The 17,143-nt window shown below is 40.7% G+C and overlaps 2 protein-coding genes across 3 annotated transcripts; both read left to right on the top strand.

The window, feature by feature from the left end:
* The first annotated feature begins 80 nt into the window (after positions 1 to 80).
* LOC144006599 (palmitoyltransferase ZDHHC20-B-like) lies at positions 81 to 5,280 on the top strand. The gene is made up of 13 exons (XM_077505523.1): positions 81 to 203; positions 1,396 to 1,422; positions 1,508 to 1,602; positions 1,735 to 1,855; positions 2,988 to 3,057; positions 3,341 to 3,373; positions 3,468 to 3,588; positions 3,730 to 3,862; positions 3,944 to 4,070; positions 4,165 to 4,251; positions 4,342 to 4,421; positions 4,506 to 4,552; positions 4,647 to 5,280. The coding sequence occupies exons 1-12, from the start codon at positions 86 to 88 to the stop codon at positions 4,547 to 4,549; spliced, it is 1,056 nt and encodes a 351-aa protein (XP_077361649.1). The 5' UTR covers positions 81 to 85; the 3' UTR covers positions 4,550 to 4,552; positions 4,647 to 5,280.
* A 514-nt stretch (positions 5,281 to 5,794) lies between these two features.
* LOC144006376 (organic solute transporter subunit alpha-like) lies at positions 5,795 to 10,380 on the top strand. Of its 2 annotated transcripts, none has more exons than XM_077505182.1 (8): positions 5,795 to 6,152; positions 6,481 to 6,632; positions 6,762 to 6,835; positions 8,474 to 8,632; positions 8,711 to 8,822; positions 8,890 to 9,036; positions 9,851 to 9,956; positions 10,040 to 10,380. In XM_077505182.1, the coding sequence occupies exons 1-8, from the start codon at positions 6,077 to 6,079 to the stop codon at positions 10,201 to 10,203; spliced, it is 990 nt and encodes a 329-aa protein (XP_077361308.1). In that variant the 5' UTR covers positions 5,795 to 6,076; the 3' UTR covers positions 10,204 to 10,380. The 2 variants fall into 2 exon arrangements, with proteins under 2 accessions (XP_077361308.1, XP_077361309.1); XM_077505183.1 differs by having other exon boundaries at positions 8,474 to 8,626.
* Positions 10,381 to 17,143: the final 6,763 nt, after the last annotated feature.

Raw genomic sequence — 17,143 nt, forward strand, 5'->3', positions numbered from 1 at the left:
TTGTAGTTTTTCACTGTTCGCCTCGCATGGCTGTGACGTATCACTTCACCGGCTACCACACACTGGCAGTTATTCCAGATTAAAGATGGCGCCCTCTCGTACATTGAGGTGCTGCAAACGGGCTCTTAACTGGATACCTGTCCTCTTTATTAACCTGGTCGTTGGCTGGTCTTACTACGCGTATGTTGTGGAGCTTTGTGTTTGTAAGTATACCTTATCTTATGTATTTAGTTTACAATTTTATATGCGCGTATGTAGTTGTCATGCAGGTGTGTTGATAATTTCGCGGTTGCCAACTTGTCAGCTGTTATTTGTCGAAGTGTGATTTACGATTATTTCCGGGCTTAAAGTTGAGTTGGTTGTATAATTTATGTTTTATTCTTCCGTTCTTACATATACTTAAGTTTTTCACCGAAGAGTTCCTCTAAGTAGACAAATGTTACTTTTGCGGGTTATAAAAGGAAGTAACGGCATCTCTCGTCAATAAATGTTATCTTCTGATCTATGGAAGCCAAATAAATTCTGCGATACACATGATGGCGGCAGAAATTATTAAAAGCGTGCATTTTACTCTATAATGTCAATTCAAGTGTTTTCCCCTCGCACCAAGGCTAGCTGACTGAACAGTTCTGCAGTTTTACTTCGTTTATTTATTCATTTATTTATTTATTTATTTATTTATTTATTTTAAAGGCTGCTTTTTTAACCTTTCTATCGACTTAATTGTGATCAAGTGATTTATATATATATATATATATATATATATATATATATATATTTTAATAAAGACTGAATTTGACTATAAAAAAGTAAATTACCATGACTACTGGGAAACTTTAGATAATGAGACAAGCTTGTATCAGTCCGTAATGGATAAAGGCTCCCCCCCGTGTGGTTACCAAGAATACACGAGTAAAAATAAATAAATAACCCCATTAGTGACCATATGGCGGCCATAAAAACTGAGTCATTAAACTAATTGATTGATAAGTAATTTATATCAAATTTGCTTGTCAAACAAGCAGGCTGATGTTTTTTTTATGAGAAAATAGGACTAAAAAGCATCATTCACTGTCCTTCATGAACGATGGCTTTTTTTTTTTTTTTTTTTTTTTTTTTTTTTGCTGCCAGCCTGGAACTGATGATACCATTATCTGCGTGTCGATGAATTTTAGTGGCTGTGGTCAGGCGAGGGGCGTCCCTGCTTTCTCAACAAAGGTCTTTCTCATTGTCTTATTGCAAAGGGAGGAGGGGGTGGGGGGACACTGCAAGCGGTGCCAGGCTGCTGCCACATGGTGCCAGGACGTGGTGTCGTGCAATGCGAGATGTGAATTTATGCATTCTTGATGAGCACTAACTAATATTTTGTCTGCTTCCTTTCTGCATGTTATATAGATACAATCACAAACAATGCAGAGCGAAGTAAGTGACTTATACATGTTCCTTTTTAATTTATGATTAGCAAATATTATGCTAGCGTTGCTTCATCTTTGCTTCCTCTCAACAGTCAGCTACCTGGTCGTCTTCCACATTTTCTTCTTCATGTTCATATGGTCTTACTGGAAAACTATCTGTACTAAACCTTCCCAACCATCGAAAGTGGTAATAGAAAACGTTTGCGTGTGTTTTGGACTTGTATGTTTTTTTTTTTTCTCACACCATCAAATCAAGTGTGTCATGATCACAAACTATACTGTAAAATATATCATTTACATCTGTACTTTCTTCTGTCAGTTCGCCCTGCCAAGAGTGGAGAAAGAACAGTTTGAAAGAGAAGAGCAAGCGGAGATGCAACAGGAAATTCTGAAGAAAGTGGCGAGGAATTTACCAGTCTACACGCGCACAGCAGGAGGAGGTGAGACATTTTACTGTAGTTGGAAACACTGACTGACACTGTATTGTAAGCTGTTTCAGATCGGACCACCAGGGAGTGTGCCGGGACAATGGAAGTACACAAACCTTTCATCGTTATTATTTTTTACACTTGCTGTAAACACAAGAGGAAGTTAGTAGCAGCTCATACAAGATGATAAGCAAATTAGATTTTAACTAGAATCCACTGAAGCTATCAACTGATAATGTTCAACATTTTGCAAAAAGTTAAAGTTAGCCGTACCTGATGTGTTTGTAAGCTGGAACGTGAGCCCAAAAAATGCCAAATTCCACATTCTAAAATAAAAATAGTTTTCTTAAAACAGGAACTGTATTATTATTTTCAAGTCAGTTTTTCTTACAGTTGCACATGTGTGATCTGGAGCCTCTCCAGCTGACTTTGGGCCAGAGGGGGAGTACAGACTGATTCATCGAGACAAACATTCAAAGTGGACTATCAAAATATCCAAACTTGTATGGATTACAATTTAAAACGGTTTTGAGTTCTGTCACAACACACCCCACAAACTTTCAAGAGTCACGCTCAATTGAAAATGCTTTAACACTAATGTACTTATTTATACTTACTGCATGTAAGCAAGAAATATTATTTATTAGAAGCGTTTCCATTTTCCTTCAAAATATCTAACCAGAGCTTGTGTTTTCCTGTTCAGCTACAGCATGCTCATGTGTAGCCGGAGCAACATTTCACAGAAGGGCTAATTGGACTCATGTGCACTTGTTTGCCTCTTTGGACACATGCGACCTGTTCCACTCAACAACTACAACAATAACATGGAGAAATTCTATAATAGAGGCATCATATCTATTAGCAGTGGAAGTAGCACATCTTTCAGGACCTAGGATTTGGAAATTGACGGTCCTGCTGCAGACCAAAGAAACAAAATGTTGTTGGAGAGAGCACTGTTTGCGTGCAACACAAAATATATAGGCCTTTAAGCCAAAGGTAAATTAAATAATACGGTGCCGGTAATTAAAATATTTTAGGTAGGCTGATGTGTTTAAAATAAGGCAAAATGGATGCCACAAAAAAAGTCATTCAGGCAAAATGGATGCCACAAAAAAGTCATTCTGTTTTCCTCTATTCTCTACAGTAATCCGATACTGTGGCCTCTGCCAGGTAATCAAACCTGACCGCTGCCACCATTGCTCCACTTGTGAGATGTGAGTACATGCACTTTATTCAGGACGTATTTGTTTATTTGATTAAAAAGACATGCGAGATGCTGTTCAGGGTCTTCCAGAAGCACCCTATATTTTGATAACAGATAATTCATTTAGTTTAAATAAAAAATAAAATAAAATAAAAATCTTAATGAAAGTATAAGTGCACTTTTTTTTTTCCCCTGAATGTACTTTTTTTTTTTTTCAGGTATGTTAAAATGATATTGTCATATGATGTGTTGACCTAATTGCAACACATCTACTGTTCTTTCTATTGTTCAAGGTGTGTGCTCAAAATGGATCATCACTGTCCCTGGTACTCTAACTACTTAAATTAAAAAACTTAAATACTTTTTTGTTATCAGGTTTCAAGCTATTGATTGTGTTTTTGTTTTTTTCCCCATTATCAGGGTGAATAACTGTGTTGGCTTCTCAAACTACAAGTTCTTTGTCTTGTTTCTGGCATATGCTTCACTTTACTGTGGAGTGATTTGTGCTACCGTCATCCAGTACTTCATCCAGTTCTGGTCTGTAAGTGCATACGCTTATTTTTTTCCAAATAAAATTGACATATTGGCTCGTATTTCATTAAATGTGAGTCAAAAGCTATACGTAAATGTACTTTGTTTAACATGATTTGATGAACATTAAATTGTCTTTTGTCCTCCATAGAAACATCTTCCCAACACGCATGCCAAGTTCCATATCTTGTTCCTGTTCTTTGTGGCAACGCTGTTCTTCATCAGCATCCTGTCACTCTTCAGCTACCACCTTTGGCTTGTAGGCAAGAACAGGACCACCATAGGTACTGGAAGCAGTGCTGTTTTTACCCATTGGTGATGTCATGGTTGTGAAAGTTAACTTGTTTTTCAATACTCATTGACAGAGGCTTTTAGGGCGCCAGTGTTTGTAAAAGGGCCGGATAAAAATGGATTCTCTCTCGGCTTCAAGCGGAATGTGGCGGAGGTGTTTGGGGATGAAGCGAAGCACTTTATATTCCCTGTTTTCTCTAGGTAACATTTCAGCTCTAAATTTGAAGTACACATATTGTGAAAACATTTTCATACCACAAATACAAGTTAACCCTATGTATGTGTATTTCAACAGTCTGGGTGACGGGCATTCGTTTGTAACCAGACTGGTGCACATAGATCCTGAACAGGCAAACAGCATCTTACAACAAAATGGCAAAAGGTCATTTGAGTTATGTTTGTTGAAACGTCTTATTTGGAGTCTGTTCCCCACCCCACTTTCCATTAATCACCCATGTGAATTCAATTACAGCCTTTCTAATGAGGAAATAAGCCCCAATGGGCTTGCCAATGATATGCAACACACAGTGGATGACAACAAGGAGGAGAATGGTACAATAAGTAAAACACTATATTGGTGATTGTCATTCTGAAAAGCAGGCTTCTGTATTTTACATTATTTGTTTCTATTTTTAGGAGGAGTCCAGATCGTGTCTGTGGCCATGGAAAGTGAGCCATAGAAGGTATACCAAATTGTACAATTATTGCAATATTTTGGTGGGTTTTCTCCTTTTTAAAGTACTTTTTTCTCTCTCTCTCTTCTTCTCGCTCATCCAGCTGACCTCACATGCTGCCTTGACCATCAACACATCCGCAGGAGCCATTCTCTGTCCGCAGCTAGGCTTCTAAAGTTCCAATGTTTTTTTTAAATAACATGTAAAAGTACTCCAGGGGCTTCATCACGACCCTTTAGACTGCAGCAGTCTGATCCAGAGGTTCTCATTAGTTGTGGACTTGTGATCCTAAAACATTAACAAGCTGGTTTAGCTTTACTCTCAGAGCCAGTGCGTATATTCAACTTCACTACTTAATTTACATAATTTCAGTATTATACTTATATCATTTATCACGAAGTACATCTCATGTTAGTTAAGCCTCACTTAATGGATCAGGAGAGATCAGTGCTGCCAACCACATGTGCAATATGTCCAAAAAGATTCAGCACAATGAATTGATTTTTGACTGAGTTTAGTTAATGTCAAATGATTTTTGTTTACAGGGTTGAACTTATATATTTTTTGTCACATTTATAAAGCAAACTGATAATTTAAGCTTCATGTGTGAGAACTAACTCAGGTTTAACTTAATATGTACTACTTTCCACTGCACTATCTATTTGTGAATGACTTCCTTATATTATTTGTAAGTTAATCTTTAAATGTTATAAAGCACGTGTTGATTTTTTTTGTTACAGCGTTTGACAAGTCTTTCTTTTGTGTATTATATCTCATGTTGGTCCACCCCGCACATTATAAAAAAAATGGTCCAGGTCTTTGGGCTGATTAAGATTTTCTGTGTTCTTAAAACCGAGCAGTAGTAATTACATAACTCGGAGGCAATGTGTAAATTTTCTCCCGACATCTCTTCGATTTTGTTTTGTTTAAGAGACCATTTCAGGATTTCACTGGGCTACTTGAATTATCCCAAATCGCTCCCCAAACCAGATTCCTCATCTTCACACACTTTTCATGTTAGAAAAATTCTAGGCCAGTATTGACCATGATTTGAATGAATCCTACAAAATAATAGGGTATATTTCCTGTATAGGAAGCAATAAAAATATATTCCTATCAATCTGCCTTCAAAACGGCCTTTATCTATTTTACATCTTTTTTTATATTCACCTGAAAGCCCCACGCCCAGTCAAAGTTCACGTGCGCCGATGCATTCATTGCCGATGCATTCATTGCTCTCTCTGTGTCGTTTTAATGACTGCGACTGTCTGTGAATGAATGAGCGACAGTTACTTATGGAGGGATTCTCATAAACCTGTGCTTTCTTAACGTGTCATCAAGCCATGGCTCCTTAAAAGTAGCATAAGGTTAAAGTACACTCTACTTGAACTGCCATGTGAATGGGGAAAGACTTCTTTTTTGTGTGTCCGACTCGTCACCTTCCACAAAGAAGCTTGGTTTCAGCAGAGCTGATGAAGTTTGAATAACAACATCCACAGGGGGAAATTTTAGGCAAGAAGAATATCAGGAGTCATGGAGGAAGTAAACAACAGCACCATTGATCCCGCCTGTTTACAGGAGCCTCCTCTGGCTATGGATGTGATAAAGCGTAAGTCTTTCCTTATCAAGCAGGTCAAAGGAATCACAAAGCTGCACAGCACTGTTGAGCATCTAGTCACCAATGTTTCTCACTGTTTTTGTCTGTGGTCTTTATTATATTGCACTTCATAACCCCTAAATTAAGTATTTGCTCAAAATAACTTGGTAGTAAGAAAAAGGCTGTTTTATGTTGAGCTAATGTCCTCTTATTCAAAGAACAATAACCACTTCTGTTTATGTAATCCTGAGGATGCTCATGCTGTGGTGTTCATGTTTAATATTCCACTAACTCTTGTACTGCATTTTTTTTTCTTTTCTTTTGTGTGTGTTCCCATCAGAGCTAGATGAGTTTGGAATGTGCCTTTACGCCATGCTCACCTTAATGTCCTGTATATCCCTGCTGCTTTACTTGGAGCAATGTGTTTACATTTACAAAAAACTGCCCTACCCAAAGAAGACGACTATCATCTGGGTCAATGGAGCCGCCCCTGTAAGATTCCCGTTGCCTCCTAAATATGCTTCATCAACCACTTTACGACTGGGATGTGTTAAACTGACTCATCTGACACTGGATACTGAAAAAGCATTAAGAATACAGTAAATATTTTTCTTATTTCAGGTCATTGCCACCATGTCTTGTTTTGGAATGTGGATTCCGAGGGCTGTCATGTTCACAGATATGACATCAAATTGGTGAGTTTTATTCCCACCTCCAACTTTTAGGTTATGAAAATTCATAGCTTTTACATGTATTATTTTCAGCTTCAAGCAAAATGTGAAAAAATAAATAATTGCAAGTACTTGGAAAGATGCCCTTGAGACAAGCACTCGACTGTCACATCATCATGCATCATCAACTCAAAAACATCTGAGTCCAACCTTGCGTGTAGCGTTTGCGTGTAGTTTAAGCCACTGGATGAATCATTACACAGGAAAAGATCACAGGTCATATTATTATACTTGTGAACATTTTTCATGTTTACATAAATTTATTGAATTTGCCCACCATTTTCACCAATATATGAATTGTGATTGTTATTGATGCACAGTTATTTTTTTTTATTTTTTTATTTTTTTTTCAGAATTGTTCATTCGGTAGTCTTACCGATTCAACGTCTTGTCATCATTGCTCTTTTTTTTTTTTTTTTTTTTTTTTTTTTTTTTTTTTTTGCGTGCGTGCAAATACGTATAAATTTATACTCATTCATTCACCTAAAACCTTATAAATATCCCATTACCCTTCGCCTTAACCAGGTACTTCAGAATCTTGCCAGAGTCGTGAGGTTTAAATGGTCAGGAGACCAGAGAAAAGGTCAGAAAAAAAAAGAAATAAAGAGAAAAGAAAGGTAAATCAAAGTGAAATCCAGCACCGACCAAACACTTCCTGCCTTCCCCATGATTACAAAATCAAAGTCTTACGCCAACCTCGGAAGCCTCTAAATTCCAGCAAATTTAGCGAGATCTCAAGAGCCCAGAGGAAAAACTAAAGAGAGGAAGGAGGGAAGGATCGATAAGGCAGAGTGAGATCCATAGAAGCCAGTACATCCAATCCATCAAGGTGAAGTCCAGCACCAACAAGACCCCTCCTGCGTGGTTACAAAACCAGAGTCTTATGCCAACCCCAGAAACCTCATACTTCTAATAAATTAAGATCTCAAGTGACCAGAGGAAAAACTAAAGAGAGGAAGGAGGGAAGGATAGATAAAGCAAAGTGAGAACCACAGACACCAGCACCAACTGATTCAAGGGGCTGTGGGAGGGAGAGGGTACTTCTGTTGAGTTTCAGTAGATGCTGGTGCGACGGATCTGGCATGCATAAGGACCACCACCAAAGAAAGAAGCCGTCAACCGCGGTCCAGCAAAGCGAGCACTGCCCCCCCCCCCGGAATCCCCAGGCCGCGGCAGCACCAAGGCCACCCCCAAGCCACCCGAGCGGACACCGGTCGGCGAGCCGACCCAGACACCCGGAACACCCCCGCCCCAGCCCTGGCCCACACCCCCGAGCCCAAGGCCGCAGAACGAGCCCAAGGCCGCAGAACGATAATTGAAAAATAAATAATTGCAAGTACTTGGAAAGATGCCCTTGAGACAAGCACTCGACTGTCACATCATCATGCATCATCAACTCAAAAACATCTGAGTCCAACCTTGCGTGTAACGTTTGCGTGTAGTTTAAGCAACTGGATGAATCATTACACAGGAAAAGATCACAGGTCATATTATTATACTTGTGAACATTTTTCATGTTTACATAAATTTATTGAATTTGCCCACCATTTTCACCAATATATGAATTGTGATTGTTATTGATGCACAGTTATATTTGTGTAGTTATTTTGCGGTGGTGGTGTACAAAGTGCTGGTCCTGCTGATTGAGGAGTTGGGTGGCAGTGACGCGTTCCTGAAGCGCTTTTCTGGGAAACCCTTCAAGATCACAACGGGGCCGTGCTGCTGCTGCTGCCTGTGTTTACCTCGTGTGCCCATGTCACGGTGCTGATAGTCAACTTTTGATCCTACTTGGAAACGTTCATTCAATTAAATGCAAATGCATTTTTTTTTTTTTTTAAGGGGCATGCTGTTTCTGCTGAAGTTAGGTGCACTGCAGTATGCCATCCTAAAGACAGTACTCAGCGTCCTCTCCATCGTACTGTGGACAAACGGCAACTTTGACCTTTCAGATGTAAGTTTACTTTATTGTTTCATCTCATAACCGCAAATGACTCAAAAAATGAACCGTTCTTTAACAGCTAGAGATCACCGGCTCTGCAATTTGGATCAATCCGTTCATTGGTGTTCTCACCATCACCTCCCTGTGGCCCGTCGCCATCGTGTTCATGAACACCAACCACCTTTTACGCAGCCTCAATATTATACCAAAGTATGCCATGTACCAAGTGAGTAGACACGAGTTGTTTGCTATGAATGCTGTTGATGACAAACTTTTGATTGTTTGAAATAGGAGTGTCAGGCGATTAAAAATTTAAATCGAAACTAATCGCATGGCTTCAATAGTTAACTCACGATCAATCACAAATTTTATATCTGTTCTAAATGTACAAGAAAAAAAGTGGAAAATTTTTAGTTGATACGATAATTAATTTCAAAATTCATAAAATTGAGTTAAAAGTAAAAAACGAGTGTGATGTTTATTTGTTGAGGTCACTTTTCTGCCACTAGATGGCATAATTTTCATTTGTAAGACATCGGTGGCAGCTCAGTGGAATTTTCTTTTCATATTAAGAGCTACCTAATCTTTAACATGAAGTAACTTGTGAAATTCTCCACAATTTAAAAATTGTAAAATACAACTTGACCCCAGTCTTCACAAATATATGCATTACTATTACATTTATTACTGCTAAATTTTGACGTGGCCCTGTCTGCTGCTTTGTGACTGGAATTTCCTCAGGACAGGCTTTCTAAGTAAGGAGCGTTCATTAATTGCGCGTAAAAAAATAAATAAATGTAGTGGCGTAAAAGGAACTTTAAATTAACACCGTAATTTTGACACCCCTAGTTTGAAGTGATTGCTTGAACATAGACTCAACGGCCTTATTTCGATGCATTGTGGCTGTTTTATGATTGGGAAGTAAAAATGAGAAGAACAGAATAATTGCCATTAATTTCAATTTCAAGGAATGCATGAATATTATATAACTTGCGTCCACTCAGCATTCCATTAACTAAGTGCTTGTTTTTAATCCTTAGCTAATCCTCGTATTAAGTCAACTGCAGACGTCTATCATCAACATCCTGGCTCTGGATGGAACCATCTCCTGCGCCCCTCCCTTCTCCTCGCAGGCCCGTGGATCCAGTGAGAAATATTTGCACAAGTCTATTTTTGTCCTCCCCTTTGGCACGATATGGACCAATCACTCTCTGTCCTGTTTCCCGCAGTGCTAAGTCAGCAGATGATGATCATGGAGATGTTCATCATCACCCTGGTCACTCGCTTCTTTTATCGTCGTACATATGACACGCTTCCCTCACCGGAGCATAACAACCACCAAGACAAGGTCGGAGCCTCCCTGCAGGCTGCTCACATGGAGCACGACGTCTGAACGGGGGAAGATGAAAGATGCGCTTTATCTGAGGTACCGTTGGCCAAATGGTCAAATTGATGTGGTTCTGTGAGGAGAAAACTACCTCATGTGTCACACGAGTGTGAGAAAACATTATTTTTTTTTTTGCTAATAAAGTATTTCCGTAGAGAGGTTTATAATTTATTGTTGCATTAATACCACTTTATCACTTTTAGGCTGATTTAAAAAAAAAAAAAAAAAAAAAAAAAAAAAAACAAACCTATTTGTACTCTATTTCATACATAGAAATTGTCATAATTAAATCTCATTTTGTAGTTAAATGTTTTGAGAATCAAGGCTCTATTTAAGCCTTGTCATGTGTACAGCATGTCTGCATATCTATGTCGTGCTCCCACCAAACCTTCTGTTGTCTGTGAACAAAACGCCAGAGGTTTATTTAAAGACTGCTGACCCACATAGTGCAAAGCGGGAAATACTTGTGCTGTGGATGAGGTGGCAGCTTTTTCTGCTGTTCCTCTAATGGCCAAAAGAGAGCGTGTTCCGCTTCAAAACCTCATGCACTGACCTGAAAATAAAGAAGCATCCCTTTCCACACTCCACTCAAATGCCTCATTTATAAAAAGTTGTTTGACCAAGCTACTGTATAACATTTATTATGTATGCTAACAAACAAGATAAAGATGTTCTCATTTCGGAGTAAGATGTCACATTCTTATTCATAACATATAATGCAATATCTCAAGAACATTCAACATTATTCTGTGATTCCAGGATCACATTTTAATGTGTTAAATCCAATAGATTTTATCTTGCCAGGACCACTATAATACAGTTTTATATAAAATAAACTGTATACTATTCTAATAAATGTATACCAACATTTCCTATTGACTTGAACTTGAAAAACGAATACTTGCGTCCTCTTAGCTACTCGTCAGCAGTTATGTAATCTTTCTCATGACTCCATTGTGCTCAGTTCTGATTCAAAGGCTCGGTCCTCTTCCGCTTTTAAATTTGACTTATTGTTCTAAAAATAGCATTTATAACATTTAACACACAAGTCTCACATTTACTTTTCAACATACCAGTCAAGATTCCACCTCATAAGTATGCATGATTGTTCTCTGCTGTATAACTTAGGAATCGAAACTTTTACTATATTGTAGTATACACCGGATGTAAAAGTCTAAACACCCATAAATCCTTCAAAAACTTTTTCCACCCTTGTGACCATTGACAACTGAGGAAAAAAAAACAAGTGTGTGTGTATATAGATTCAAGAGAGTAAGACTAATTAAATAAACAACTAAGACAATGTGGTTGTTGTGGCAGTGTAGACACCATCTTTATGAGTGGGATATGACTGTGTTCAGATTTAACCAATTACATTCAAACTCGTGTTAAATGGAACTTGGACCTTTAGTCAAGGTGGAAGGAATTATGAACAGTTTGAATGGGCAGTCTGTGCTTGCACAAGTTCTTCAGACCTTTGGTCCAGAGAAAAGAAAAAATCAAAATGAATAGACTTTTTATATCTGCTCTATATCTCAAAGAGTTGCAGGGAAAAAGATACATTGACATATTGATGCACCCAAATTTCAATTATCTGCTGTTTACATAAACAGTCATCAGACATATGAGAAAGAGAGAACATGACAGCCCGTGGCTCTGCATTGCTGACGAAAGCAGCTTACCCCTTCAGTTGCCATGGTAACTGGGGAGAGGAGCCAGGCGAAGGGGAGGGGCTTTTGAGGGCGAACTAGAGGAGAAAGCATTGGAGGGACAGAGGGAGGGGACGCAGACAGACGATAACATAGTAAACGCGGTGAGACCAAGGCAGGTGAAGACGTTCTTCCGAGGGAGACAAAGATATAAACTCTGATATAAATGCACCATCCAGCGAGTGACGAATAATAACCGCATCAAAAGTGGGGAGGAGACTGGGGCTGACGCAGAGAAAAGATGGATGTACAGACGGAGAACGTGGACCCCCCACCTTGTGAATCCCAACCAAGTGGAAAAATACGAAAAGGATTCAAGCTGTTTGGCAAACGCAAGCCTGGTAACATCTTTTCTCTTAAAAACACCAAGTCACCTGTCACCAGGAGCCAAACCCTCGATGGATTACCCGAAGGCGCTGCGCCTGATTCTGAACTGGAGGCGGACAAGGAGAAGGCGCGGGAGGTGAGTCAAGGAGACGGCGAACATGCGGAGGAAGAGCCGACGGGCGAAGATGGCGTCCTGGCCGCCGCTCGCAACTCCATCTCTTCAACTGGCTCGGCCAAGTCCCTCCGTTTTTTTTCACGGCTGAGGGGAGCCCGGAGAGGAGGGGGGGACCGCAAAGTCCACACGGTGTGCCAGCCAGTTCCTCGACAACGGCAAGGGTTGAAGGGTCTCTTTGGCAGCATGAAGTTGCGTCCGAAAGACAAGGAGGACAAGGTGGACGCTCCCCCGAGTCCGCTCCTCATGTCCTCCCGATCTAACAGCGTGGAAATCATCAAAGAGGATATCGGCCTCACCCCCAAATCTCATCCTCGCTCTCTGGAGAGCCCTGAGAAAGCGAGCAGCGAGAGCTCCCCAGCCAGCGATGTGAGCAAAACTGATAATGCATTGCCTGCGCCTGCTACAGAACCTCCAGTGGTGCCCGCCGAGAGTGGCCTGGGCTCCTTGCTGGACGACATCTCCTCTCTCCTCACCTTCGAGTCCATCTCAGGAGGAGACATCATGGCTGACGTGAAAGCCGAGTGGCGCAAAGCTAGATGCGCTTCCAGCCCTGAAGCACCTGAGGTCTCAGCATTGGCCACTTCTCATTCTTCCGGACCTGCCATAACCTCTCCTCTGGCATCCACCTCTTCCTCATCTGTAGCTGCCGGCGGTCTTTCTATTACTTGTGTGACAACCCCAACCTCATCTGTAGCTACGCCAGTTGTAACCAGTTTTACCAAATCTTCCACACTGACAACTGAGTCAGTTAAACCAACTTCAGACTCTTCTCCACCCCTGGAGAAACCTTCTATTGGGATTACAATAAAATCACCTTATACAACCACAACCGTGAAAATTTCATCAACCCCTCCCATAATGTCCACCCCTTCCATAACAATGAAAACCATACCGAGCACTACTCCCTTTAACCAGGCTTCTCTGGATAAGACTCAAGTGACCACTTGTAACTCCACTTTAGGCAAAGTGGCTTACACAGACGCAGCACCTGCCCCTCACTCTTTTCCTTCTCTAACTATTGCCTCTGTAAGTAAACCTCCTGCTGTAGCTACAACACTTCTTGCATCCCATAAACCTGCAACCCATAGCCTGTCTTCCCCTGCTACCTTCACTCAACCCGATAGCAATGTTCAGCCTTCCTCTTCTGCTAAACCTCAAAATGTAGCTGGAAAGGTGGAAGCTGCTCACAGTCCTGTTAAAAAACAACCTCCTTTAATTCCTCACACCACTATAACCACAGCCATGCCAGCCATTTCCAAACAAACCTCCAGCCAACGGGTGTCCAATGGGATCTCCGTCACTGAGCCTAGTCCAACTACTTTTACAAGTTTCTCTATGGCTAAAAAATCTCTGGTGTCTTTAGATAAAGAACTCCCATCAACCCTTGTCGCAGGTCAGGGTCCAGTTTCCAAATCGCAAAGTCCTCAGCCACCGGTGACTCTATCTAAAGACCGTCCTGTCCTTGCATCTTTTGTGACTGTATCTAAAGACACTGCTGTTCCCGCATCTTTTGTGACTGTATCTAAAGACACTCCTGTCTTTGCGCCTGTAGTGTCTGTGACTAAAGAATCTGTTGTTGTGCCAGCCTCTAACGAGCCTCCCGCCCTGGCCCATATTTCAGTTTCTATGCCGAAAAGCCCTCCTGCTCCAGTCCAGATCCCTGTTACTCAATCGAAAGCACCCACTCTTCCTGTCACTTCCCTCCCTGCCACTATTCCTGTGCCTTTGCCAAGTGAAACTGCGACATCTAACAAGATGAGCACCAATGAGCCATCAACAAACGGACAGTTGTCTCGCCCGAGTAGCACAGATGCAGCCAAAGTGGAGGAACAGCAAAATGGGTCACGCATGGTCGTCCCCAAAGAAAGGAGGACGCAAGGAAAGGCACTTAGCAAGATACCCGTGGTTGGTGGAGGCCGAGCCGGAAAGCTACCAGTGCGGGACAGCCAACACATGGATGACGATTCAGGCAGGGACCCGCCCACTCCCATAGACGAGGACAGGCGTCATTTGGACTTTCACAACACAGGCAGCAGAGACAAAGGTGGCAGTGTTGACGACCATGTGGCCCCCTTCAAACACAGCCAGGAGGAGAGTCAGCCGCCTCACCAGTCCAAGGCCCCCGCCGGTGTTCCGCGTGACTCCAAGATCCCCGTCAAGCACGGCGCACAGTCTCCACCCGGATCTCAAATCCCGCAGGCTAAAGAAACCCCTCGCACCAAGATACCCGTCTCCAGAGTCCCGGTCCGCAGGGTGGGTAATAAACCTGCAACTGCTAGTGCCGTGAGAAAATAATCAAATACTGTACACACCATGCTTCTCCAAAGTTATGACTGCAACCATATTCCCCCTTTAACTTCAATGTTCATTGTCACCTACTGGCTTCACAAGACCACAAACGTCAAGCAGGAACAGCACTGAAGCACAAACATCTCCACGCAAAGTCACAGAAGGTTCAAATCTGAGCAATTCATCTTCAGCAAGATGAAATGCTATCTCAGAATTCACACACAACTTGGACTGGTGCCTTTTTAAAGGTTGCTTTTCCTACAGATTTTAATTCAGTCTTTTCTACAGTATTTTAAACTTTTGTTACGCGGACGTTTTATAGAGGCCGTCAAAACCTTCTCGTCTTTCTTTCCGGGACCACTCTTTTACTCTGTTTCTATCCAGAGACTGCAGCTCCTAATATACATTCCACACCTTTAGCTCGGGATCTACTGTATGTAGCAGAAAAATGTGCCATGTTCTATTTGCACTCGTCCAATGTACATGCCCTTATGTGTTTGCCTGCTCCTATATAACATGGGTTGATCACATGGTGAACAAAGGGAGAGACTGGGAGTTTGAAACAGGGATGGAAATGACTGGGCAGCCATGACGGCTGCCTCTGTGGACATTTTGAGAGGATGCTGAGATGTGTTTTGCAGTTTGTATATTGACACATATCCTCATCCTGCTTATGCTCAATCTGTGTGTATAGTCTTACCTATAGTATGTAGTTTCCTATTTAATCAATAAAATATGTGTACTTAGCAAGTGACTTTGTGCTTTTTAAGCGGCGGGGCAGCGTGACATTTTTAAAGCAGCTCATAAAAGAGGATTTATGAAGTATGCTGGATTATCTTTTCTGCTAATTTAATTTGGGAGGAAATGACATAACCCTGTCATTCAGGAAAAGATAAGAGCATATAAAGATTTTCAGCTTGGTTTCACTGTGACCTCCTCACAGGACTCGATTGTGACAGCATCCGCACTGCGAGTTCACTGACCTGAATAGAAAGCACATTAATGTCAACTGCAACCTGGCCAATCCGCTGCAAGGGAACGGGGTTATCACGCAGCGTATTAACAGAGAAGATTTGGAAATTGGTGTCATTGCTATTCGTGGCGTGATCCCGTGTGCTTTTTAGTTTAACGGATGCAAATATTGTGCAGGGAAGAGTAAAGTAATAAATGGGTGAATATTGGCATCTGCCTTTTTTTTTATTTTTTTTTAATGTAGGTCAATAATACAACAATTTAAAACCGTGTTAAGGGAACCATTTAGTTATTATACTTTGCTTTATAATATGCTGATACTGGGAAAAGTTAAAATTATCTGTCATTGTTTTCTTTTGGTGGGGGATTTTATGCATCGAGACTGTGTTATCGGTGACTACTCAAGTTGAGTACTCGTATTGGTATTTAAAAAAAAAAGAAAAAAAAGTGATATTGAACATTTGTAAAGTAAACTAACATGAGAAAATCATTGCTAAAAAGATAATGATTATCCAGGTGCAGTGCAACACGTGGTTATTTGTTGCGGAGCATGGCTATTAAATATTTAAACTTTAAGTGCATGTAGAAGTAGTTTCTAATTACATTATGCATTTGGGAAACGGATTCTCGCATTAGGAAGCTCGTTCAGGAAAATTCAATGAATGTCCATTTGTCGATAACCATCCACATGATTTCCCGCTAATGTCTCTTTCACGCTTATAAGTCATGACTATAACAGCGTTTATGCTAGTTGAGCCAGACGGAGCCTGACTTCTGAGACTCATTGCATAAGCTTTTACAGACAATCAAGTGTTTGTGTGCGCTCCCAGTGTGGTACGCCAATTACTGCCCCCATAATGCACTGGGACGGCCACCCTGGTGCATCTCGTGTTTGAGTCTGCATCTGCCTCCGGAGAGAGATGTGCCTCTTTAGAGCCTAATTTAGCATGCTTCAGTCTATGTTTCCATGCCAACTCCACTAGGTCAACCAATGGAAGGCCGCTGGCATTGATGGGAGGAGTTTGCAAACATGAGTGCTTTGCTTACTCACTAAAAAGAAAACTTGCACTCATTACTAATTTGCATTTTGGAATTATAGCAATTAAAAGCACACGTTTCAGGCACTCAGCTGTGGATCTGACCTGAATGTTTGTGTGTGTATCAAGGTTTAATTATGCTAATCATTATTCATTTGCCCAGAGCAAGTAACATGTCACATCAATGCTGGTAAACCAAGTAACTCATGCGCATATTAATTTAGTGCATTGCTTTTATGCCTGAGATGATGATCATGATGACTATTTAGGGCATCTTGACTTCTCATTAAGTCACATGTTTACTCCTGGTCAAGTAGCCTTTTTTTTTTTTTTTTTTTTTTTTTTAATTTATTTATTTATTTTTTTCTTCAGACCACATTTTTTCTTCTACTCTATAAAAATGCAAACTAATATTTGTACTCTTTTTGTTCATCTGT

Source organism: Festucalex cinctus, chromosome 18 (genome assembly GCF_051991245.1).
Source record: "Festucalex cinctus isolate MCC-2025b chromosome 18, RoL_Fcin_1.0, whole genome shotgun sequence".
In the NCBI taxonomy this organism is placed as follows: Eukaryota; Metazoa; Chordata; class Actinopteri; order Syngnathiformes; family Syngnathidae; genus Festucalex; species Festucalex cinctus.

Coding starts and splice junctions, on each gene's coding strand:
- LOC144006599 (XM_077505523.1), top strand. CDS start 86: ATGGCGCCCTCTCGTACATTGAGGTGCTGCAAACGGGCTCTTAACTGG. Junction 1,856..2,987: donor CACGCGCACAGCAGGAGGAG/GTGAGACATTTT, acceptor TATTCTCTACAG/TAATCCGATACTGTGGCCTC. Junction 4,071..4,164: donor ATATTCCCTGTTTTCTCTAG/GTAACATTTCAG, acceptor GTATTTCAACAG/TCTGGGTGACGGGCATTCGT.
- LOC144006376 (XM_077505182.1), top strand. CDS start 6,077: ATGGAGGAAGTAAACAACAGCACCATTGATCCCGCCTGTTTACAGGAG. Junction 6,633..6,761: donor GGGTCAATGGAGCCGCCCCT/GTAAGATTCCCG, acceptor TTCTTATTTCAG/GTCATTGCCACCATGTCTTG. Junction 6,836..8,473: donor ACAGATATGACATCAAATTG/GTGAGTTTTATT, acceptor ATATTTGTGTAG/TTATTTTGCGGTGGTGGTGT.